At 42.4% G+C, this 23,594-nt stretch overlaps 2 protein-coding genes across 6 annotated transcripts; one reads left to right on the top strand and one right to left on the bottom strand.

Annotated features, from left to right (window-relative positions):
• Positions 1 to 3,257: 3,257 nt before the first annotated feature.
• C5H2orf76 (chromosome 5 C2orf76 homolog) lies at positions 3,258 to 14,026 on the bottom strand. 5 transcript variants are annotated; one of them, XM_064451131.1, is made up of 6 exons: positions 13,968 to 14,026; positions 12,132 to 12,253; positions 10,318 to 10,363; positions 6,670 to 6,707; positions 6,451 to 6,532; positions 3,258 to 3,445 (listed from the first exon to the last, which is right to left on the bottom strand). In XM_064451131.1, exons 2-6 carry the CDS (start codon positions 12,231 to 12,233, stop codon positions 3,369 to 3,371), a joined length of 345 nt encoding a protein of 114 aa, XP_064307201.1. In that variant the 5' UTR covers positions 12,234 to 12,253; positions 13,968 to 14,026; the 3' UTR covers positions 3,258 to 3,368. The 5 variants fall into 5 exon arrangements, with proteins under 5 accessions (XP_064307201.1, XP_064307196.1, XP_064307198.1 ...); XM_064451126.1 differs by having other exon boundaries at positions 10,313 to 10,363; positions 12,101 to 12,253; XM_064451128.1 differs by lacking the exon at positions 13,968 to 14,026 and adding an exon at positions 13,761 to 13,874 and having other exon boundaries at positions 10,313 to 10,363; positions 12,101 to 12,253.
• A 244-nt stretch (positions 14,027 to 14,270) lies between these two features.
• Positions 14,271 to 17,608, top strand: DBI (diazepam binding inhibitor, acyl-CoA binding protein). The gene is made up of 4 exons (XM_064451134.1): positions 14,271 to 14,389; positions 14,550 to 14,667; positions 16,501 to 16,563; positions 17,313 to 17,608. Exons 1-4 carry the CDS (start codon positions 14,381 to 14,383, stop codon positions 17,384 to 17,386), a joined length of 264 nt encoding a protein of 87 aa, XP_064307204.1. The 5' UTR covers positions 14,271 to 14,380; the 3' UTR covers positions 17,387 to 17,608.
• Positions 17,609 to 23,594: the final 5,986 nt, after the last annotated feature.

Below are 23,594 nucleotides of genomic sequence, written 5' to 3' on the forward strand. Positions count from 1 at the left end.
AATTTGTTTCCTAATTTCCTCTCTTCTCCTTTAGAAGCTATTATTCCACACTTCCTAACAAAACCTCCAGTCTCTCTGAAGTGCTTTTCTTTCTCCAAGAAACAACCATACACCACACCCCTTCCCATCTTCTAGTTTGACTGCCTTTCCCTGCTACAGTGCAATAACCCAGGAAAAGCTGCATCTTATTTCAGTGTCCACTCTGGCTACTGTTCTTTTTGTTAAAAAAAAAAAAAAAAAAAAAAGCTAGTGAAAGGCTCCAAGGACAGCATACTGAAAGATGAATCCTAATTAACTTCACAGTGTCTAAGAACACTAGCAAAGCTGTATGATTTACCCCACAACACATTATGGAGAAGCCAGCTTTGACTAACAGTAATTGTAAACCAATGCAGTTCATGACCTCTGCCAGTAAAACAGACCCTGGTACCAGCTCTGTAGGTGGTTTCCTTCAACAGAAAGAGGATTTCATAACAACATGGGCTAAGACATCTCAGTCTTTAGTAATTTATTAGCCAATGCTCATAAATTTCATTCAGTACCCAACGACACTATACAAAAAAGTTGTGGACAGGCTGGAAGGGGTCCAGAGAAGGGCCACCAAGATGATCAAAGGACTGGGAAGCTGCCATATGAGGATAGGCTGGGAGAACTGGGTTTGTTCAGCCTTGAGAAAAGGAGGCTCAGAGGGTGTCTCATCACCATGTACCAGTACTTAAGGGGTAGCTACAAAGAAGATGGAGACTCCCTTTTTACAAGGAGTCCCATGGAGAGGACAAGGGGGAATGGACACAAATTGCTTTTGGGGAGATTCCAATTGGACACCAGAGGGAAATTTTTCACAGTGAGGACAGTCACCATTGGAATAATCTCCCCAGGGAAGTGGTTGACTCAGCCACGTTGGACACCTTCAAGAGTTGTCTGGACAGGGTGCTGGGCCATCTTGCCTAGACTGTGCTCTTCCTAGAAAGGTTGGACTAGATGATTCCCAAGGTCCCTTCCAAGCTGTGATTCTGTGTGACCCTGGAATCAAACCTACTTTGATGCAAGGCTATTATCATACCCCACCAAAAAAAGTTGGAACAGCACCTGCCTTAACAAGTTCTCAATTATTATTTATGGTTTTGTGGGGTTTATTTGAAAGAACAATTATTAAAGGTCCAATAAGAAAAAAACACTTAAGGAAGAACCCAGTCTACAAGTGTGGTCATTGAGAGCATTACAAAGGGCTCAGCTGTGCTGCTGCAGAAAGGAGCCAACTAAGTGCCATTGCCAGAGCCAACAGAGCTCACAAAGCAGTAGTTTAACTCTTCCCTTGGAAAGGGAAGCTAATCTGGAGTGCCAGACACATCATTCTTGAATATTTGCATTAAAACATTTACCGTTTTCTTTTTGATGCTGTAGATTTGCTCTTTCACTGTGCCACACTCGATATGGCACTGAACATTTGTAATTGGATTAGCTCAGAATGGACAATTGTTAAAATTTGGTGACTCTTTCAAACTCAAATGCCTTAGAGAAAAGAGATCACAAAAACAATCCAAGTCTGCCCAAAAGGCCTGGAGACCAAATTCAAATCCCCCAACAGGAAGAAGAGAATGACAGTGTTTGCTCAGTCTGAGAGCCTGAGTCTGCTGATAGACGTCATCTAGATGCCTTGGTAGGACAGTGTGAGACATGGATCTCTGCAGTATGCCATCTGCTTCTTACAAAGTTACCTTCATTATTTTAAATTTGGCTGCACAAAGCCGGTGTCCTCTGGAGTGCAACACATTAGCTTAAACTGTCTGTGAAGACAGATACAAACTCCTGTTAGCCAGATTAATATGGCAAACATGGCAGACTGTGTAAGAAGGTAGCTGAGACACAAGCCTTCAAAGATAAACACACAACCACCCTTTTATGCGCAGATGACAAAGTGGTAGACTATTTCCACAAAAGAATGAAACTCTGATTGAAGCAAAGCTGTTGGTGAGTAACACCAGCTACTGAAACCAGCCTAAACCAGACAGTTGTCAGGAAGGATGAAGAAAATGAGGTGGGAACAATACATAGAGGTTTCTTTAGCCCTATGTCTACAGTAAAGAGCACTTTCATTTAGATACTTTGGAAATCACACATCTGCTTTCACTATCACTTGTCAATAAAAAAGATATAATCAAAGCTCTAGGAAATGGTAAACGTACTTCTCTGGAAAGTCTCCAGTGGAAATGGTGTTGTCAGCACTCACCCAGAGCTGAGGATAGATGTGTGGGTCTAAAGCAATTGCACATGAGGTCTCATTTGATTTAGCAGAACCTATGCCCAAAAAGCATGCTAAGGCAGAGAGCCAGCATCACTTCTATTTCAGTGAAGAGAGGCTAAAGGCAGTGTCCCATCTTGGTAACTGCTAAAAAATGGTTTCATAAGCGGTGTCTATCTAAAGGCACGTTATTAGATGCATAATTATTTTTTCTTATTCTTGATTTGGTTAATGTAGTAGGAAAGCCTGGAATTACCAAGAACTAACATATAGCAATGAATATTTGGCTCTCGGAAAGCAGGAAAGAATCAATTCCAGTCTTGAAGACACATGGCTTGCAGACTGGGCCTCTCCTCGCAAAAATGCAATCATTCAGGTTTTATTCTTAAAACTGAAACCATGAGCTTCACTCTGTTTGGAAAAATGCCCAATTCCTACTTCTGCACACCAATGTCCTGGCAGAACTCAGGTTGCTGCCTCCTACATGAAGGTGTCTCAATCAAGTAAAGCTACAAATAGGTGAGCTGGCCCTTGAACACAAAAGCCTCCCAACAGTCATTTGTCCTGTTCAGCATGCTAAAGAGGGCTGGAAGAGAGTATAAAGGAAAGCATTCACCAGGGAAGAGCATGGAACACTTGCCAGTCTGCAGGGTTTAAACAAAAGAGACCAAACATAAAATGAAAGAAGTAAAGCTATGACTTGAAACAGAAAGATTCTCTCCTCCAGCTCTCTAAAATACCAAGAGATTTGGTCATAAAACATTTCCATTTTCATTAGAAGTTAGTACTGTGATGGGATCTTACTGTGCATTGTGTAATCTCCATATGTAGCTAATGTCTGCCGTAGGATCACACCAAGAACGTGTGTCACACGCCAGAGATTGCACTGCCTGCATCGTAAGAGGCAGGCAAAGGAAAAAGAAATGTGAGAAAAAGTCATTTATGTCCCCCAGTTTTTCTTCTCTCGGTCTTAGCATATTGACAGAAATTAATTTCTATAGGAAGGGAATTGCACTGTTTGCAAAGCAATCCTCTAGGATTTATTGATCTTTAAGAAAAATCTCATTAAGCAGAATAAGGAAAATTTACAACAGGTACGGGACAACAAAACAGTCTCTTGGGATCTTCACCAGGCCGAAACAGGATTAGCTTTGTAGTTTCTGTAATCTTCCTCACAGAAGAATGCTAATTCGGTCTCATTTGCTAGAACGAATAAAAAATTAAATATTTAGCACACCAGTAAATGAACCACCCAACAGCCAGCTATTTAGAATCTTAGAAGACAATTGGCAACTTTTTGGTCAAAGACAATTATAAATTGCCACACACTCCCCCCTCTCCCCCCCCCCCCCCCCGATTTTTGCAAAAAAGATTCAAGCACTAAATATGTTTAATCTTGTTTAAAAATAACCAAAACAAGACCCTGAATGTATAGAAGTAAATATGTAGAGAAGAACCCTCAAGATTTGTTTAACACTGTCTTCAGAATTGTTTGTATAAGCATTCAGCAAACTAAATCATTGCATTTCTAACACCTTCAAATGCTAGAAAAATAAAGAAGTATGATTTTCTCCTTTTTGTGCATTTTTCTGTTAGGAAAGGGGAAAAAATATTTTTTCCATTAAATTAGCCTGTAGGTATAATAATTTAATACTTAGAGGATCGGTAGAATATTTTACAGATCACTTTACATTCTCCCTCATGACCCATCAAAATATGTGTCTGAAGAAGTTAATTTTTTGCCCTGCTGATGATTAATTCATGAGGCTTCAACAATATGCAAAGTGAAAGACACAAATTGGCTTCTCCAGCAATACCTTCAAATACCTCTAATTATTCACAGGGGATATGGCAGAGCTAAAGGACCCACAAAGGTTCAGAGCAGTCACAATTCTTTCAACCCAGTAGGTCAAGGACTTCCTCTTCTAAAACAATAAGTCAGCAATGTTACTAATTCAGAACAGAGACAAATCTGATGGAAAGCCTTCACAATTATTAAACATGGGATTCTTTAAGGTGCTGAGCCAATAAGTTCCACATTCGTTTTTTAAATTAAACCTGAAGTTAATGAAGTCTGCCTGTCTTGTTAAAAAAAAAAAAAAAAAAAGGTGTTTTAGAATCTCAACTAGAAAACAGACAAGACTCTCTGCAATGAATACTGAACACTTTATTAACATACACCCTGCTCTTAAAAAAAAAAAGAAAAAAACCCCCAAAACAAGCAAGCATTAACTTTGCTGACTAGATAATAGCTGTAATAATAATCACTACCACAGAGGCTTTCCTGAGGACACTTATCTACTGTCCCCATAATTTATAACTCTCTAGCCCAACCCTGTAAAGTGCCAAGGGCAATCAACTGCAGCTTAGAAAAAACGTTCTGCGTGTCTCAGAATTTCCCAGATTTTCTAACAGCAATTCTCTGTTCTATTCTAGTAAATCTTGTCCAGACTAGATATCGGAAAAATGTAACATGGCAATAGATTTCAAATCTAACCAATTTAAATTAAACCCTACAAAATGAGGACTAGTGGTATATGCTATCATACTTCACTTCCTTCTTTTACTCTTTTCCACTTCTTGTTGAAGAAGAAGGACTTCCTCAAGAGTTTACTACAAAGACCCTACTCTAACTTACCTGATTTTCATCTCAAGATACACTGGAACATATCAAAATTCAAAATGGTAAAATGGCAAGCAGGAGTTTTTTATCACAAATACCGACAACATACTAATGACTAAATGCTGTTAGTTATTCTGAAAAGAAATTTAAAGCAGCTTTAAATTGGTTTCTGCCCTGAATAAGCCACCCTTCTCTTTCTCCAGAGGCACAGAACAGGCTGGTCTATTCCAATTTCCTTTCACTATAACATTTACACCGATGTTCTGACACCTTTTTAGAGGTCACATCCAACTGTTTCACTGCTATAGCTACAAACCTAGTTTCAAAGACGAATAATATATACAAATATTTATCAATACCTTTTTGAAAGAAGGGAGCTCTGGATATTGTTGATTCTAATTCAACATTTGGCACTGTCATCAGTCCCTCTCCTGAACTGCACTGCCTCTTATGCCTTGGGTAGATAAAAGTCATGCTTAAATGAATCTTCTGCTAACTAAATTATAAATCTATAAGACTCGAGTGCCAGTAATCCTCCTTCCTGAGGAACCTTTTTTTTCCTTCCTTCTCCAGATAAAAAGACCTGATTTAGTACAAACAGCCAGGGAATAACTATTACTCTCATTATAGGAACACCCCAAGACCTTTAAGAAAGGTATACTGAGGCCAGTTGCAGTGCACCCCAGAGAAAAAGATATCACAAGTCACTTAAAACCAGGAAGTAAATGGCAGGAAACAAAAGAGCCAAGAAACCCGTGAGAAAGAAATCCCATTCACTAGCTGGGGAGTAATCAGAGGGCATCAGGAACAGGAGGGAGCTTTCTCTGAGACACCCCTGCACTTAGAGCGCAGGCAGTTATGCATTCCAGCTAGGCACATCAGATTCAAATGAGCAAATGTCCATATCAAGGTGGAACGCAACTACATCCCTTAAGTACCCTGCTGCCACAAAGTCATTTAGCCACATTTATGAGAAGCCCAAAGGACATCCAGGGACCATGAATTTTATCATGACAGACATTTCTTTACATTACTACCAAAAGACATGCCCTATATGTAGTCCCCTGTCAAAATGTGAGAAATCAGGTCAAGTTTCAACTCTTTGCTATGTTCAGCACATTCTCTAAATGATACTGCTTGTGCTTCCCTGAGCAATCTGGCTATCAAGCACTGCATGCTGCACATTAAACAAATCTAATCTTATTTCATTATTCTGTTCTGGTTCCACTACTTACATTTCTAACCAAAACATCAGTTTAAATGTTACTGATAAGACTAAGCAGACACGGTACTAATAACCTATCTGTCAATCATTTAAAATTACTCTCAGCAGAATTATAAGCATACCCTCTAAAAATCACAATTTGCATTCTGAACATTTGGAGTGCAGGTACCTGCTGCCCTCAGTCCAATGATTTGAATGTACATTATCCCCCCTTCTTCCCTGAATAATTATCAAGTAGTGTAAAGAGCATCAGGAATAGCATTTACTTTTCAGCAGGCTATCCAAACATAATCAGTTGGTTATCAGTTTAATGACAACCACAATGAACAGCACCTTCAGTCAATACAAATGTACTCCTACCTACTCCAGCTGCTTTCAGTGTACTGTCTTCTTTCAAAATCAGTTTGTCATCATCTTCCAAACTCACTACAAGATCACCAGTCTACAAATCAGAGAACCAGAATACAAATATAAGAATAAGAATTTACTGACTGTCTCTGCCCCAGTCTCGTTTGGCAGTGCAGAGATCTTCCTGCGTTGAAGCAGGTGGAAAGAGAATAATACAGCTAATAATCATACCTTAGATTTGTGCGCTTGGTGAATAATCTTCATTGTATCTGAAAGAAAATACAGCATTTTCCTAAAATAGGGCTTAATAGGCAGGTAACACCGAAATCTGTACTTGGGGAAGGAAAGGCAAACAAAGCGGCAAGGTTCAAAACCTTTTATTAACACCACTTTCGTGTATTCAGTCTAAAAGAGGACAAAACACCTTAATCTCCCAGTCCTGCAGCCACAGTCTCAAACCAGTCAATCCAACATTAAGGTACTACATCCTATTGGGCTTCAGTCTGCTGGCTGAATTACAATTACGAACTAATGACCATCCCAACTGCCAGTCAAAACACATCAATTTAAATGCCAGTTAGGGTGTTTTAACCTAACAGGTTTTACACATGCAGTTGGGGCAGGACAAACAGTATTTATGCACTGTCAACTACTACAGTTAAGCTGATAGGCAGCAAGTGGTTAAGACACAGTAACCTGACCACTTCAGATCGTTCCCTGAAATTTTCCTTCTTGTGAAGAAAGCATCCGTGTAGAAATTTTATTAAGCAAGTCCATTTTCCATGAACACGTACAGCCTCTCCTCTTTTTAATGCTACATCCTCTTCAGTAATATTTCTCTGATGTGTTTGCACAGTGTAGCACTTTAAGAAATTGTGCTATACAAAAAAAGAAATATCACTTTCCTCTGGCAAGGTGGGCAGGGCTTTGTTAACAGAAGGGAAAAACTGGGGAAAATAATGTGGTGACTAAAGCAACCAGATGAGTGCAAAGACCCAGAGGGAATGGAAGTCAGAAGATGCCCATGCACCACTGAAAACAAACAAACAAAACAAAACAACCCCCCCCCCAAAAAAAAACTCCAAAGCCTCTGTGTTTGAACAAATTCAGAATAACACATCAATCCCTTCCCAGCAAAGCAGCAAAAACCAGTTCTGTTTGCCCACTCATTTTCTGTTCTAGTTTGGTTTTGTGCACTAACACTACACGTTGAAATAGTCTGGTAAGAGAAAGATGCAAGAAAATTAAATATAGGCTAAAACAACTTTCAAAATACCAAGAACAAGTATTCAGATGTTCAGAATAACAGGGATCACATTCCCATTCGGAAGTTTGCTTCCATACCACTCTGGCCCATTTTGAAGATTTTATTGACACCGTTACAGGTCAAAATTCCTCTGTATTCCCACTGCAGAGGTCGCTGAAGAAGCAGTCTTAGCATGCTCTACTAATTGCAGTATTAAAAGCAAGACACACATTAAATTGCAGTTTCTAGATCCATCTTCCATAGAAGCACTGCAAAAAGACCAGGCAATCATAGCAAAAATATATTGCAGCCATGAAACCTTTCTACCACAGCAAATACAATCCCACCTCTGCCTGTTAGTTTTAAGCTTCTCCATCTAGTTTCTCACATCCCCTTTTCTCCAGCCTTTGCCCAGTCATTCTCTGAACTGTTGTCTCAATTTTACTTCTTCACAGCTCAACCACTGGCACCCAGCAGTTTACCATTTCTTTGTCTGTGCTATTAAATGGCTTCCCTAACTCTGTTACAAAAATGACATTACAGTCTGTTCTCTGTTCACATTCTAGCTGAAAAGCCTTATACCCTCTCAATTGCCTTTGCTATTTCATCCCAATTTAGTCCCACTCAATCATATTCCCAGACTTTTACCTTTATTTTTCTGGTAATAGATCTTCCATGACAACAGGTGAGAAATCACTTTCTAAGTCTGATTCTGTGAAACATCTACCATATTGCTCCACACTCATGGAAAAAATAAACAAATTGAGAAGCAGCTTATGAGACAAGTTGGCACCCAGGCTGCCATCAGCAGTGAAAAGATGGCAATGACAGGGTAGGGAGATGAGAAGATTGACTGAGAAAAGTTCTAGACCAAGGACAAGAATGATGTGTACAAAGAAATGAAGAGAAAATGGAAGTCCTAAGCTTTAAGATGTGAGGTAAAGCACCAAGCAAAGAGGAAAAATGCGATGGCATTATATACGATGTTGAGACAACAAAGTGGTGCTGGATTCTGGAGAGAAGGAAGCCGAAACAGGCACAAGGCGAGAGACAGGTCCAGCTGAAACGTCTTGCACTGCCAAACAAAGCAGAAGGAAAAAAATCTGACTCTTACTAGCACTATGTATGCAGAATAGTGCCACTGCCATTTCATCACCACAATACGAGACAGACAGTAGAGCATAAGAGATGTCGAAAACATGAACCTGGATGATTCACACCCTGAGGGGAAGGTGAGGAACTTGGCTTTGGTTTTTCTGTGTGAAAATTTCCACGCAGCTAGCACCATCCCACTCAAAGTAGGCAGCCACTTACCTGGTGTAACAGGTTTTAAAGTTCCACAGTGGTTTTCACCCACATTATGTTCAGTCCTACACAGCACAATCAGGTGCTCAGCCACAATATATGCCTTGGGAAAAACTACACTGATGCTCTAAGTGATGAAAGAACTACCAGCAGGGATAGGCAGCACCAGGAACACAGCTGTCTTCCATAGAATCCCCTCATCTAGCCATAGCCACAGATATTAGGGGGAGGAATGTCCAAATTCAAACTTACAGTTACCTAGATTTTAAGACCTTACGTAATATATTAAAAATAATATTTATGCTCAAGTCCTTGCCACTGACATATCATAAATCTTAATCACTAACGCTTTTTTCTGCTTTCATTTTGCACTATCTGTTTCACCATCAGCAAGAACACAGAATGAAATGCTTGGCTTTTTTTTTTAAATAGGCAAATAAAGTCTATTACCACTCACACGTATTAAGTAGGTTTCTCATTCAGTTCTTTGAATCACTGTAGAGGAAGGAGTTTGTCAACTCCAAGAATATGGGAGACAGAGGATCACTTGCACCAAAAGTCCAATTTCAGACTTGCCAAGTTTAGGAAAACATGTTACTGACATCTGAGTTAAACTCCAAGAAAGGAAGTCATTTAGTCTATTTTGAAAGTATATTCTGTCCCGAACAGATGAATTCCACATGTTCATGTCAATCTTCACAAAAAGAAACACATAGCTTTACATTAGAGGATAAAGTCAGCTAAATTTCACACCAGGCTATTTCATTCTGTCAGCTTGTATTTAAGAGCTTTCATATCTGCTTTGAGCAAAGTTCCCCTGGTTCTCTTATATTGTGTAAACTACTTAAACTATTTAAATATATAAGCCTTAAGCATTTTCCATTTACTGCCTTCAGGTGCCACTTCACCATCCTTTCTGACTTCACAATTAGTAAATAGATACTGAAATACATAAGCACATAGAGAACTACAATTTCAAAGCGTTTGAGATCACACGATGCTCACTAGAGTAAAAACAGAGTTAAAAGGCACTTACAAAAATAAATTTTAAAAAAAACAAACAAAAAACCATCAGTACCAATTAGCAAATAATGTATGCAGCTTAATTAAAAAAAATACAGAACTTTAAAATAATGGTCAATTTCTGTAGATGTGATCCCAGTGACATAGCCCCAGCTAAAAGAGCTGGATGGAGTTGCACATGTAGGCAGGTATACTGCCACTAGCATAAGTATTTTACAGCAGTTGTCTTCTAAATTGCATAGAAACTGGTATAAGATATTATGTCTGCATTTTACAGGACAAAAGAAAAAACCCACATACCGTACTTGTAATTTTTGAATGGAGGAGGAAGTTCTGTTCTTGAAGGCACATCTATTAAAGTAAAAGCACCCAGTTAGAACAAATGTATCTCTTTTTTAATTATTATTTCTAGTATTATATTTTCCATTATTTTATGCGTGCATCCTGGAAATCCTTTTCATCAAAATAAACCCACAACACAGGAAACTTTTTTGAGCATCAAATATTAAAATACATTTGGCTCAGATTCTGTAGTTACTCCATATCTGATTAACTTGACTTAGGCATCAAGTCCCTCTGAACAAAAGGACCCACAATGAGTCCATGCAATTAGGATACAATCACAGGCATCTGATCCTTCAGAAATCTGCCAGGAACATCTTGTTAATGGTTTGCATAGCATCTCTCTCCACCTTATACAAACAGCTGACAACTGTCATTTGTAAGTGAATTGTTCAGTAAACACAGCCATGTGAACCAGCCACAAAAAGGAAGCCAAACTATAGAAAATTAACTCTTTAGCCGCATGCAGGACACAGCCCACCAGCAACTGCAGGAACACTAACACTTTCCCTGGTGCCAGTGTTCCCAGTGACACCCAGGCATTTAACCCGGGCCTTGGAAGGCCCAGCCACTCATGGGGTGCTGGGCAGCAAGGCAGCTGGAACAGTAATTTCATCAGTAGCTTAACAATTTGTCTCAAAGCCCCGCTTCAAAATATAATATAGTAAAGGAAGGAACACGGCTCCTTTTGGGCCAGGAACAGCACTACCCATCCATCTGTGGGATGAGTTCCAAAAAGTCTTGTTCAAGACACTAGCTTTGTCTCAAATACCAGCAAGTTGCCACACTGCACACATCAAGAGAAGTTTATTAGCATTGGTTTTTATTATATTTTTCATAACAGCAGCTGTACCATATGCTCTGAAAGTGCCTGTAGTTTTCTAAAAGCATCCTAAAATCTTGCCTATCACTGTCTAGAAGCATGGAAGTTGCTGAAAACACAATACAGCTTGAGGCCCAGGGCAATGTCCTAGGAGTTGCTCAAATGTTATCAGCTGTAACAGTTCAAGACTTGTTTAAGCTGACTTCATGCAAAAATTCGAATTATATTATTCTGCACCCTTTGAATGTCTCCATTTAGTGGGTAGAACTACACCTGCAATACCAGGGTAACACCCTAACTATTGAATTGCTGCGTGGGCTGGTCTACATTCATTAACTTTTAGATACACTGTCACTTTCAACCAGGCTTCTACAACATAAAACCCATAGATGAGTAATCTGCACTATAAAGCTCAAGATTGAGACAGAAACTCAGAAGCAAACATGCACAGTGAGATCTCACAGTGTCAAAAACAATTTTTCAAGATCCTCTCTTCTCACAAATAGCAAACAGACTTGCATTCCCACATTCCACATAATGGTATAGTTCCTAAGGATCAAAGGCTCTCTAAAGTCTATTAATTTACTCCTGTTAATTTATGAATAGGTGCCTGACAGCACCACTCAAGGAGCCTGAGGCACTGAGCCAGATGCAGCAATGCCTTCCTCTCTTTTTGTCTGAACATGGGGATTTGGGCAGGGGAAGCAGTGTTCCCAAATTTAGGCATGGCGCACTGACCATGGAAGCTCTTATTAACTCCAGACCTCTCACCCAAGGGAGGAGAGCACACAGGGGATGCAAATACAAATCTGGCATCACTACCAAAGCCACAGAATTCCCATTCATTTGCTTCCCTCGACTTTCTTGCGCAGAGACATTAACACATGGGACTGAAGCAAATGAATACAACAACTGCCCCTTACCCTTCCGCACAAAAGTAATGAACTGCTTTACTGTCTGATCCAAGTTAATTCCATGATACACCACAGGTCTGAAGTTCCGGTGTTCAAAAGAGCGAACGAGACGGACTGTGATGGTTGAGTTTTCTGCTGACATGAGAATTAATTCTCAATAACCTGGAAAACATTAAAGAGAGGAATTATTGCCTTTCCTCTGTGTACAAGCACAGCTAGAAAACAAGGTGCAGGTGGGCCTCATGCAAAGATTAAAACAGGGCAAGAAATTCAATAGCGTTATGTCTTTCAGAACTTAACTTCTATTATTTCTACAGAAGCAGTAACAGGATCTCAAAATAAGCAGGGTTACCCACGATATTATTGATACTGCACATCAAATAATCCAGTATTTGTACCTGTGCTGGGCACTACAGCACCAGACTCCCTACTAAACACACAAAAATGTCATGGATAAATGCAAGTATGTCGCTTGCATTTTAAGTGACTGAAGAACTTTACCTGCTGTGTGAGTAACCTTGTGTTCTGAAAGAATGCACCAACATGAACAAAGCCAAAACCTTTTTAATATACTTATGTTGCAGAGAGCATTAATACCCTGAAAAATGCCTAAGCTGTTACACAATACTCATTTTCACTTCCCTACAGAAAGTGGGAAAAAACCTCCCCCATATATACATGCAAATAATTCTCCTGGTATATTACTACGTAATTAAGGGGTTGATTTTAATTTATAATAGTAGGTCTTTAGAATGGCTCTACAGGGCTTATACTACTTTACCAGATAGCAGAACCTACAACAGAATTGCCTTATCAACCCGAGCCCTGATTCAAACAAGCCCACACATTGTTCTGTTGGGTTTTTTCTCTCCACAGGAAAACAAGCTATTTCATACTCTGACAATCTTCTCTGGTTTTGGTGCTAGGTATTCTTCAACAACCTTGTTTTCCAGTCACACACTAAATTGCCACAGCTGTGGCAGTAATGAGCAAAGGCTGCTGTCTACGTGCTGCAGCATCAGCCAGGGGCACAGCACGACCTCTGCATCTCCTGTCCCTTAGCAGACGTTTCAATCACCATTTCCAGTCCCACAAGGGATTTTCTCACCTGTTAATCCCTTTGGAGAGCTGGGGAAGTGACTTTTTTGTTGTGGGGGGACATTGTTTAAGTGCCCCACCATCATGCAGGTCTCCAGGTACCTCCCACTTTTTGCTGTGTTTTTTCTAGGTGTATCCTAACAAAATAAACCAGCAATATTTTCTGCAGAACGGGGGGGACAGACCTTCCACATCACAAGGCTACTTGTTTTTGCATCTCCTTAGTTAATAATTCACAGAGCTCTAATTCCATTTTCATTGTAAATAAGCTGTGATAGGCAAATAAAAGATGCCAATCAAGAAAAGCATGCTCCTCTGCACCTGAAAATAATTAGATTTATATTAAACAGCAAAGATGGATATTTTCTTGATGCTATTCCACAGGGGCTTGAGATCTGGAGGGCACAGAAAAGGGGACAGCATTCAATTCACTTTCTCCTGAGTAGCATGGAAGAACGTTGTAGAAATAGAGACTTGGGAGCCCGGACAATTAGAAATCGCCGATTTTCATATTTTCTGGTCAAACCCAACCGGCCGACCGCACCTAAGGCTGGGACCAGGGACTACCCACCGCCTCCTCAGGGACAACATGGCAGATTCTCCTCCTCAGAGCACTAACAGGCGACACCTCTTGTGAGGAAGAGCCTCCCCCGGAGCGCCACCCGCCCCAGCACATCTCCCCAAGACAGAGCGCCCTCTCGTCTCCTCTCCTCCCCTCCCTTCAGCCCTCACACCGCCACCCCGCCCGAGAGGGACCGTTAACCGCCCTCAGCCGTACCACCGACTTCCCCGCCGACACTTCCGGGTCTCTCTCCTCACCCCACCTCACACAGCCCCACCAATCGCGTTCGATCTGTGCCACCCACCGCCCCGAGGGATTGGCTGCGGGACGCCCTGTCCCCGCCTCCTCCCCGCCTCCTCCCCGCACCTCGGGGCAGAGAGGGGCCGCCCGTGCCCCACCCCCGGGTAACATCTAAGGCGTCCCCTCCCCCCGAGCCCGCCCATAGCGCGCCGCCCTCGCATTGGCTCTTTGCCTAGCCTCTCCCCGCCCCCGGAGGGTGCTGATTGGCGTCATGCTGCCCGCGGCGCTGGGATTGGCCAGCGAGCGCTCTGGCGACGGGTGAAGGGGACGTGCGGCGAGGGCGGCACGGCAGACGCCGGAGGGGTCGCGATCGTTCTGGGTTTGTCGCCATGTCTGAGGTATGGGGTGTGCTAGGGGCGGCTGTAGGGAGCTGGGGGGACTGTAAGGGGCTGTGGGGAGCTGGAGCGTGGTGGGTACCCTTCTCTTCCCCCCTGTCGGGGCAGCGGCAGCCCGCAGGTGCTCACTCCACCCCGCCCCGGGGTCTCCCCTCCTCTCCAGGCCGCGTTCCAGAAGGCCGCCGAGGAGGTGAAGCAGCTCAAGTCCCAACCCACGGACCAGGAGATGCTCGACGTCTACAGCCACTACAAACAGGCCACGGTGGGCGACGTGAACACGGGTGGGTAATGCCTTGAGCCCCCGGCGGGCGGGGGCGATGCCGGTGAGGCCTGAGGCTGAGCTGGAGGAGCTTCGGGAGGCAAAACCTCTCCCCTGTTGCGTGCCTTGCTTCGCGCAATCCTGTGGTTTGGCAAAAATGACTCAGTACCGACTTGGCATGGATTTGTAGGCAGACAGGCGTAAGCTAACCTGATAAGGGTTTGTGCAACTCTTAGTTTTTAAACGAATCCGGCTGAAGTTATCTAAATCGTTTAGCAACAGTCTGAGAATCCTTTGTGTTAGCTTTGTGCAAGTGTTAGGTCTAGGATTTTTGGAGACCTGTCGGTAAGTAGACGCCTAGGCCAAGGGGTGCTGCTTTAATACAAACACTTCTCAGTTAAACAGGCTTAAACAGCACTGCAAGCTGTACACGTGTGGAACCGCAATACTTGGTGGGGGGCAGTTGAATTGGCTACTAAAAATAGTATCAGAAAGCCAAACGTAAGAAAATGATGCAGATGTGTGTAACAGGAGAAACTTCTGTAGGATCTGCAATTAAGTATCACATATTGGAAGGACTGTAGTAGAAATATCCCTGCAGGTATGCTATGCAAACCCTTTCCTGCTCCTTCTGTTGCTATACTTCTGTCGCTGGCAGCTCACACTTCAAATAACATTTAGAATGAAGCTCGGCTCTATTGACCTTATGTAACACTTGAGTAACTAGAATTAGAAAGGAAAAAGGTCATTTGTTTGGAGCACTGGCCTCCTGACCCAGTTGCTTGTGAAATTTAGTGGGTGCTGACTGTATTCAAAGCCGGCACCAAAGTGTGCAGGAAATGGTAAGTATGGGTGCCTGCAGCCTCTTTTCCCCCCCCCCCCCCCCCAAGATGGGCAGCATTGAGGGAGAAAAGAACTGACTTTGGTTTAAGATATGATCCTTTTGGTGTGGCTGGACCTTAGCATTATTAATGTTTGACATGGTGAAATGGTCCTATAGAGCTGTAAATGTACCAACATTCTGTAAGTCACTGAATTCCTGTGAGGTAGTAGCTAACAGGAGTTGTCTAGGAAAGGAATCTGTGTAAGAGTGAACTAGTAGGGATTTTGTTGGAGAGAAGTGGAGCTGCCAACTAGCTCTGCAGGTCACGCTGCCATGGGAGTAGCACAAGGGTATTTTTGTGGCTAATGTACAGGCTACTGTCCAGTTCCATCTGTTAATGCTAAGAATTGTCTTTAAGGAGACGAAGTAGAAACACAGAGGGGACTTTATGTGAAGAATAACCATATACACATACATATCTCATTCATATCTTCTGTATTTGGCTACAACGTGGCCTGTAATGAAGCGAGTTAGAACTCAGTGCTTATACCCCTAGATGACAGAAAAAAATGAAGAGTTAACGTTAGAAACATGCCATTAACTTGATGATAATGAGTTCTAAGCTGTATGCTACTAGCTTTTTATTTGATCATCTCTGTGTGTAATGGACCTTAGGGCATTTCTGCTTTACTTTAGAGTCAATGATGTTCTTAATCGGATAACTGTCATGCAACTGCAGTGTCTTCAGAAAGTGCGATAAAACCCGGCCACACAATTTGGTGCTCTTCTGTTCAAATGCTGCTGACTTAAGGGAACTCAACAGAGAATATCTCTGTTGCCACCGAGAGCATGCCAATGTGCTCCCTTCAGCATCAGAGATGATCTCCTGACTAGAGGTTAGTCAGTAAGAGCTGCAGAGGTGAACTGCTGTATTTTATTGTAGTTAAGAGCTAAACAGTCTTCAGGAAAGGAGTAGGTATTACCTACACCCAGGCCACACAAACTAATTCTGCTGCTTATCCTGTCTCTCAGACCGCCCTGGTATGCTGGACTTCAAGGGCAAAGCAAAGTGGGATGCCTGGAATGCATTGAAAGGTAAGTGTCTGCTTAAAAATAAAAATGAGTAAACAAAAGCACAGGCAAGCTAGTCAGAAAAGCGTATGTGGTTCAGCAAGAAATATAATACTGTTGCCTTATAAGACAAGAGTTCTAGAAGTCTAGAATGCTGTGATAATAAACCCTTACTTTTGATTACCCCTGCAAGGCACAAGCAACAGTGAAAAATGTAGCCTTGCGTGAAATGGAATTAAGGTGCAAAATGCCCAGCTGGCTCAAGATCTTACACAAAAGAGAACTGTAGCAGCAGCAGAAACCTAAATCTGTTTTCCAGGTCCCAGCCTAGTACCCCAGAGACAGAGTTGTCCCTCCAGTTACTGTGTTTCTTCTAAATCTTTCCTAACTGGAAGGTGCAGCTGGGTCCTCTGCTCTAAATGAGGAGCCAAACAAGTGGTCTAATCTATGAAAATGGGATTTTTCTGGTGTTTTAAGGAGCCAGCTTGACATCTAAATGCAGTCTAAGTTGATTGAATAGCTTTCCTGTAATAATTGTGAATGGTGTAAATAAACTAATACGCTGTTTTGTTGCTGTTCATACAAATGTAACTTTGCTTCGAAACACTGTTTTCTCATGACCGCTGACACACTTGTTTAAAACTTCAATGCTGTGTTCACAGGCAAGCGACCACCTTCTTTCTTCTCTGGTAGCATGCTGCTATGTGCTATAGCAAGGGATTGTGGCTTACGTGTGAAAGGTATCTGACTGCTTCCTGTGTTCTGTCCTTCAGGAATGTCCAAAGAAGACGCAATGAAAGCTTACATATCAAAAGTGGAAGAACTAAAGGGCAAATATGGCATCTGAGGACTGGATATAGCAGCCACTTGCACACCTGAAACATGCCTTACTTCTAATACTGTGGAAAACTGGTTTCTGCAAATAATTTTAAATACCTGGTATATTACAGTCGGTTCTCCTCATGCCTGTAGTTCAGGGGAAGTTGTGTACCCGCCTAATGTACTGACATGTTATAAATTCCTTCTGGGAACAAAATCTGGAACTCATTAAAGTGCATTTGGTACTTTAGCTGTTGTGATGGTCATCCCTTGGCGATTATTCTGAGCTCATCCCTTACTTGCCGCGCTGCAGCTGTCACACTTCCTTGCAAGGCACAAGGCAACCTCTGCAGTCCTTGTGCCACTAGAGGGGGCTCAGCAATCTGTTTCCTGCAATGCGGACTCTCGTCCAAACCAATCGGTGATGTCTGATACTGCTTTGCCTCCTTTTCACGTTAGATGAGTGGCAACCCACAAAAGCTGGAGCACCGCAAAGATTATCTTGAGGAGACTAGGTCTAATGCTGTGTATACCAAGAGCAAGGTGCTTGATATTTGTTGCCTGGGGCTTTCAGAGATTTAGTCAACAATTGCCAAATCATCTTTCGTAAAACACTTCTTGGAGATGTTATTCCTTAGCAACAATGTCAGGGTTCTGGAGAGAAGGCAAATATTTGGCAACTGAACACAAAGCCTTCCCTGTGAAAGAAAAGGTTCTGGAGACAGCGGAGTTGTTGATGCCCTTCATGTTATACCTCTGTAAATACAGAGTGCTGGTGTTGCTGAGTACTGAGGCTACAATAAGGAGTGAATCATGTATAGGTGGTCTTAATGCTTAAAGGCTCTTCAAACAGGACGACTTACAGAGAGAGATCAGCAAAAGTTTTACATGAAACACGCAGTTGTGACCATCTCTAGTAGGCCTTTAGCTATTTCTGTCTGTTGAGCGTAGTCTGTTAGAGTTGCTGAAGCCAGAAAGGGACACTTTGCTTTTAAAATGTGGCACTGGACTATTCCAGCAGAGATCATGTGAGAATAAAGTCACAACCTTATACAGGAGTAAGGCATTTTAATTCCTGCATCTGAACAGCTGAGGGCCTCAAATCAAACTGCCTTCAGACAAGCAATTGATTTTCAGAAATACATAGGGATGAAGTCTGTCTAGGTAATTACATAGTTCTGTAGTAAGTTACACGAGCTTTGCTGTGTGTAGTATCTAACTTGTGTTTTCTTATGCCACTGGTAAGAGATGGAGGTAACTTTACTTCGCATGCTTTCCAAAACCATAAATTCCCCCTTTGCTGCTTTCAGTGGGAAATGCTCTTGGAGCTACTTGTTCACCCTTTAAAATGTGTTAGGATAAAAAATCGTTTGTTCCCCGTAATAAAGAAAAAGGTTGCTTATTCTCATTCTTCCCTGTTCTAGATAAGTAATATAAGCATGTGGGGTTTTTTACCTGCTCTTGTATCCTCTGTTAGTTACTTGAGATTGTGCTGATTGCATTCACCTTGCAAAAGGGGGGTAAGAGCAGGTGTTCAGCATAAGAAATGATTTTAGCTCTTATCCAGCCCTAAATTCCACAACCCGCTTCACCTTCACAGCTGTATATCCCTGGAGGATTCTGCCAATGGCAGTGGAATGTAACTCATCCTGGTAAATGCTTCCACTTCTGCTCTTGTTTGCTGGAAGCTGATGTGCTGTGAGCGTGCGGTGCTTTGCTAACATGCTTTCTGTCAAAACAGGTTTTTTCAGAATTTTTCATTGCCAAAGCAGTGGAATTGGATTCTGTCTAAAGAGTGGGCTGAAGAGAGCAGCAAGTTCTATATCCTACTCCTTATTCAGCTTTATTTTCCCCGTGAGACTTAACTAATGGTTACAGTGCTGCTCTCCTTTCTCGTACCTGTCTGGCATTAGGAAAACGTTGCTATGTATGCAGCGCTTATCCCAGAGAGGGGCTGGTCTTGGCCAGACTTTTATACATCACCTTGTACTTAAAATTAATGCTGTTTGCCACGCTATATGAGTGACAGAGAACTCTGCCTTGAATGTCTTTATTTGGATACTTAATTTTTACTGTAGTAACACTTTCTTCCTGCTTGCAGCTTCATCTTCCTTAGGAAAGTAACATCACTGGTCTTACCACACGGAGTAAGCTGAAAAATTCAAGTTGTGGAAGCAAGAGCTCTGCAGTAAGAGACTGTACAAAAGGCACTAAGGCAGAAACAAAGGTACTGATGTCTGTGCAGAGTGTTAGTGACAAAGCAGCAACACAAAGTCATTAACTGTGGGTACTTCCACTGCAGGGAGAGTGTTGAAAAAGACTGAACTGAGTGGAGGGCATTGTTCTGTAGCAGCAGGGTGAACATCTGTAAATGCGTGGGATGTTGGGCTGTTGGGAAACATTGCTGACTTACTGACCACAGGGTGTTTGCTGGTCTGGAGTGAGAGACTCCTGGGCTGCATAAATAACATATTGGCAGTAGGGCTGATAGAGCAAGAGTGGCTTAAGGACATCTAAACACAGATTTGTAGGTAGGGGTAATTGCTTTTATTAAACTAATGCAGTGGTATAAATGGACAACTGTTAAGATATGTAGTCTTGAGATTTGAAACAGAAGTAGCAAGCCTCGAACCAAAATAGACCTTCAGAGCCATTGGTTTGCCTGTAGTAAGGTAGTCTGGATGGAGGAACAGATGCTTTTGATGGCTGTGCTGCAAAACGGGATTGTTCTGACACCCATTCAGGGAGTTGCTGCTATTTCCTCTGCGTTAGATCAAAGAAAGGACAGCAACATCCTGATCCTTGCAGCGCTTGCAAAGGGGAAAAGACGTGAGCTGAAACAAGCCCAACAAGCAGGAGGTCAGAAGCCAGCTGGCACACACGCACTCAGGTCTGGCTTGCTGAGTTTGCAGAGCATGCAGGACGGAATCTGGACTTTGGATATGGCAATAACAAATGTTAACTTGTGTCTGTGATAAGACAGTGTTCCTTTTATCATGCTGCTTCTTGCACAGAGAAACTAGTTGATTGGTACCCAGTGCAATTAGAGATAAGCTGTAAAGGAGATGTTGTTTTCCTTGGGTTTATTTTTTTTCTTGTGGGTTTTGCTTGCTCTTAACAAACACATGTGAAGGTGCAACACCCCTAGCACAGATTTAACAAATCACTATTGGTGTGCTGCTTATGGCCCATAACAGATTTTTCAACACTGCAAAGTTCTATGACTAAAAAGCACTCCGAGGCTTTTGAGGCTCTGAGTCTGCAGTGTGCAGCTATCTTTCAGTCAAAATTCTTCAGTCCTCATCTGGAGTGACCTTGTTTCACAGTGGAAGTATTTTAACCTTTGAACTTATTTGACCCTGATGATACTGCTAAAAATAAATTACAATTGTATTTGCTGCTGTTTAAAATATTTGCTCTGCCCCCTGAGTGGTGGGAGTAAACAATATTGGGCAATACCACTTTGGGGCGGTTGGGTATCTGAGCTGTCTTGTGGGATTGATTATAAACTGGGGGAGACAAAACAGAAAATGCTTTTTGGCTTGGATAGGTTTCTAAATACCACAGCTGTCACCCAAAAGGCGTTATGCAGTCTTCCAAGTTGTCAAAGCTACTTAGATGTAAGGCAAGTTGATATTACATAGACATAACCCATTTGAGTGAGAGTCACAGTAATAAACTCAGAAGTGTGAAAGCTGATAGAACAAAAGATAGAATCTGACTTTTTTCCCCCCACCCCTTACCCACAAGTATGTGAAGTATCTTCAGACTCAGATAACTGATCTAGAAATTGGTCAATCTTCAGATGCTCATTTAAAGTGCAAATAACATTGATTCACTCTAGGCATGAGTCTGTCTTCATGGTTTATAAGATGAGCTTATATTTCCTCTAGAACCAGCATATCTGGGAAAGTTAAACCCAGCTTGGTTGTGTTAAAATAGAGAATTCACACAGAGTTTGGCCGCAGTGGTCTTTTAACTTTCATTGCCCTTCCCATCTGTGGCTTCTAGATTTTTTGTTAATCCCAGTACATTAGTACATTTATTTTTCAAGGTCTGACCCTCTTAATGCTTGGTAGAGCTGATTGATCTCTTACAACCATCCCGCCATCCAGTGTAGTTCTAGAGCAATCCTTCGTTATCTCAAGAATACCTGAGGAAGTACACAGAGTTGTTTTCAAAATCATTCAGGTTGTCTTGCCTCTAAAGTTTGAAAACCTTCCTACGCTTTAGACTCCCTAGAATAATGGAGAAGCCATTCAAAATACAGTATTGTTAATGAGCAGGGGCCTGAGGAGGAACAACTGGTCAAAATTCCTGGAGCTTGTTGAGCTTATGAAAGAGGTGATACAAAAAAACCTGCCTCAAAGTGGTATCAGTGGCTCAACAAATCCCTTTCAATCCTTATTTTAGCAAGGATTACTTGATCTCTAAGCACTGCTGCTGCAAGGAAAAGCTCCTTACTGTTATGTAAAAGAGCCCAGAGCCCATGCTGGGTTATGGAATGATATCTCTGCCCAGTCTGTCCTAAGCCAGGAGCTTGTTCTGTTTGCAAGCCTGGATTGCCTTGGACAGGTGATTCCACACCTGGGAAGAATGAAGATGACATTATTTGGCCAAGGCAGCCAGGGAGACAGCTTGGTTGTCTCCACCAAAGTGTGCAAGGACTTGCACCATGCTCCCCAAAAGGCAGATAGCGGTATGCCATCTCCTCCTAACACACCCTGCACATTTGAATGAGTTCTGCATCTGGAAGGTGAGCTCACAAGTTTAACGTACTTGGTATTTTTAAATCCAACTATTTAGCTGCATGATCTGAGCTTTTACTGAGAGAAGAAACAAACACATAACGGCTGAGAAACTGAATAGCATGATTTCCCCCAGCTTACGTAGTATTGAAATATGGACCCAGATTTTCCTAGCAGTGCTAAAAGGGCCAATGTCTTATTTTCTATATTGAATGTGTATTTTAAAGCATCAATTTGTTGCAATGGACAGAGGAAAATTGTTTGAGGCATGTCCTAAGCCAGTGTAACTGTTGCCAGAAGTCCCTGAAAAGGGCCAAATCCAAGCAGAATGAGGGAGCACCCATGTTGGGTCTCTGCAATATGATGCTGAGGTAAGTCCAGAAACTGATCAGAAGTGAAAAGCCAATTCTTTCCAGGATACAAAATGTATTCCTTAAAGCCCATCTTCCTGCTTAAAGTCTCTTCTTGCTCTTAGAGTTAGCCGGGGTGGGGGTAAAGTCACTGTAATGAACTGGCGTATTATCAGCGTGTTTCTAACCCAGTTGTGAGTGCCTTAACAGGCACTGTTTGATTCAGATGGACAGCAGGATCCCAGACCTCGGCAGCGGGTACAGTTGCAATGTCCAGCAGCCCAGGTCTCTCATGCAGGTCCAGCAGCGAGTGGGGGAGCCTGGCGCTGCGGGGACACATGGCAGCCCCTGGCTGGGTGTGCAGCCTGCCTTCCGATGGCACCCGAGGGGCGTCCAGGCAGGAGGCAAAGTGAAACCATCTGGCCCAGGAGCTGCCGCCTCTTTATGTGCTTAACTACATCTCTTTTGCATGCTGGGAGGAGGCTGTCCACTTGGCTGCAGTAACCTGCAGTGGTGGGAGGGAAATTGTGAGCTAAAGTCGTTGTGACAAGGGGTTGGTCCGAGCTGTAGGGCCTTGCTACAATCCAAAACCCCCCTATTTCACTCGTGCTGCCTGGGGCACTGTTCACTGAGGATGACTGTGCCTGTGTTCCCAGAAGCTGCTGGTCTTGAGCAGCTTGCCAGCAACTTGCTGACATTTTGCCCCATTCCAGAAGCTCTGTTTCAGCCCAGCTAGGCTGAACCCAGCTTGAGGTGAACGCAGCTTCAACTTGGATTTTCAAGGTACTGCTAGAAAAAAAAGCTCTGCAAAAGAACAGTGGCACAAGCAGCTAGCCTCATCCTTCTTCCTCATAAAGTTTTCTACATGCTCCCTTTTTTGGGAGTACACGAGTAAAACCATTTTGCCCCTCATACAGGCCTTGGGCATGTCCCAAAGTCTCAATCCACAAGATACTGAAGGTCTATTTGCCTCCAAGATCAGGTCAGACACCTTGAAATAGGGATCTGATAAAAAAGAATATTTAAATGCCTAGCCAGATCAGTTGCTATGCCAAGAGTTAAAGATATGACTGGAAAGAATTTTATTCAGCAGACAAATGCATTTACAGAAGTAACCGACTTTGAGATCAGCTGAACC

The sequence above is a fragment of the Phalacrocorax carbo genome, chromosome 5 (assembly GCF_963921805.1).
Source record: "Phalacrocorax carbo chromosome 5, bPhaCar2.1, whole genome shotgun sequence".
Lineage (NCBI taxonomy): Eukaryota > Metazoa > Chordata > Aves > Suliformes > Phalacrocoracidae > Phalacrocorax > Phalacrocorax carbo.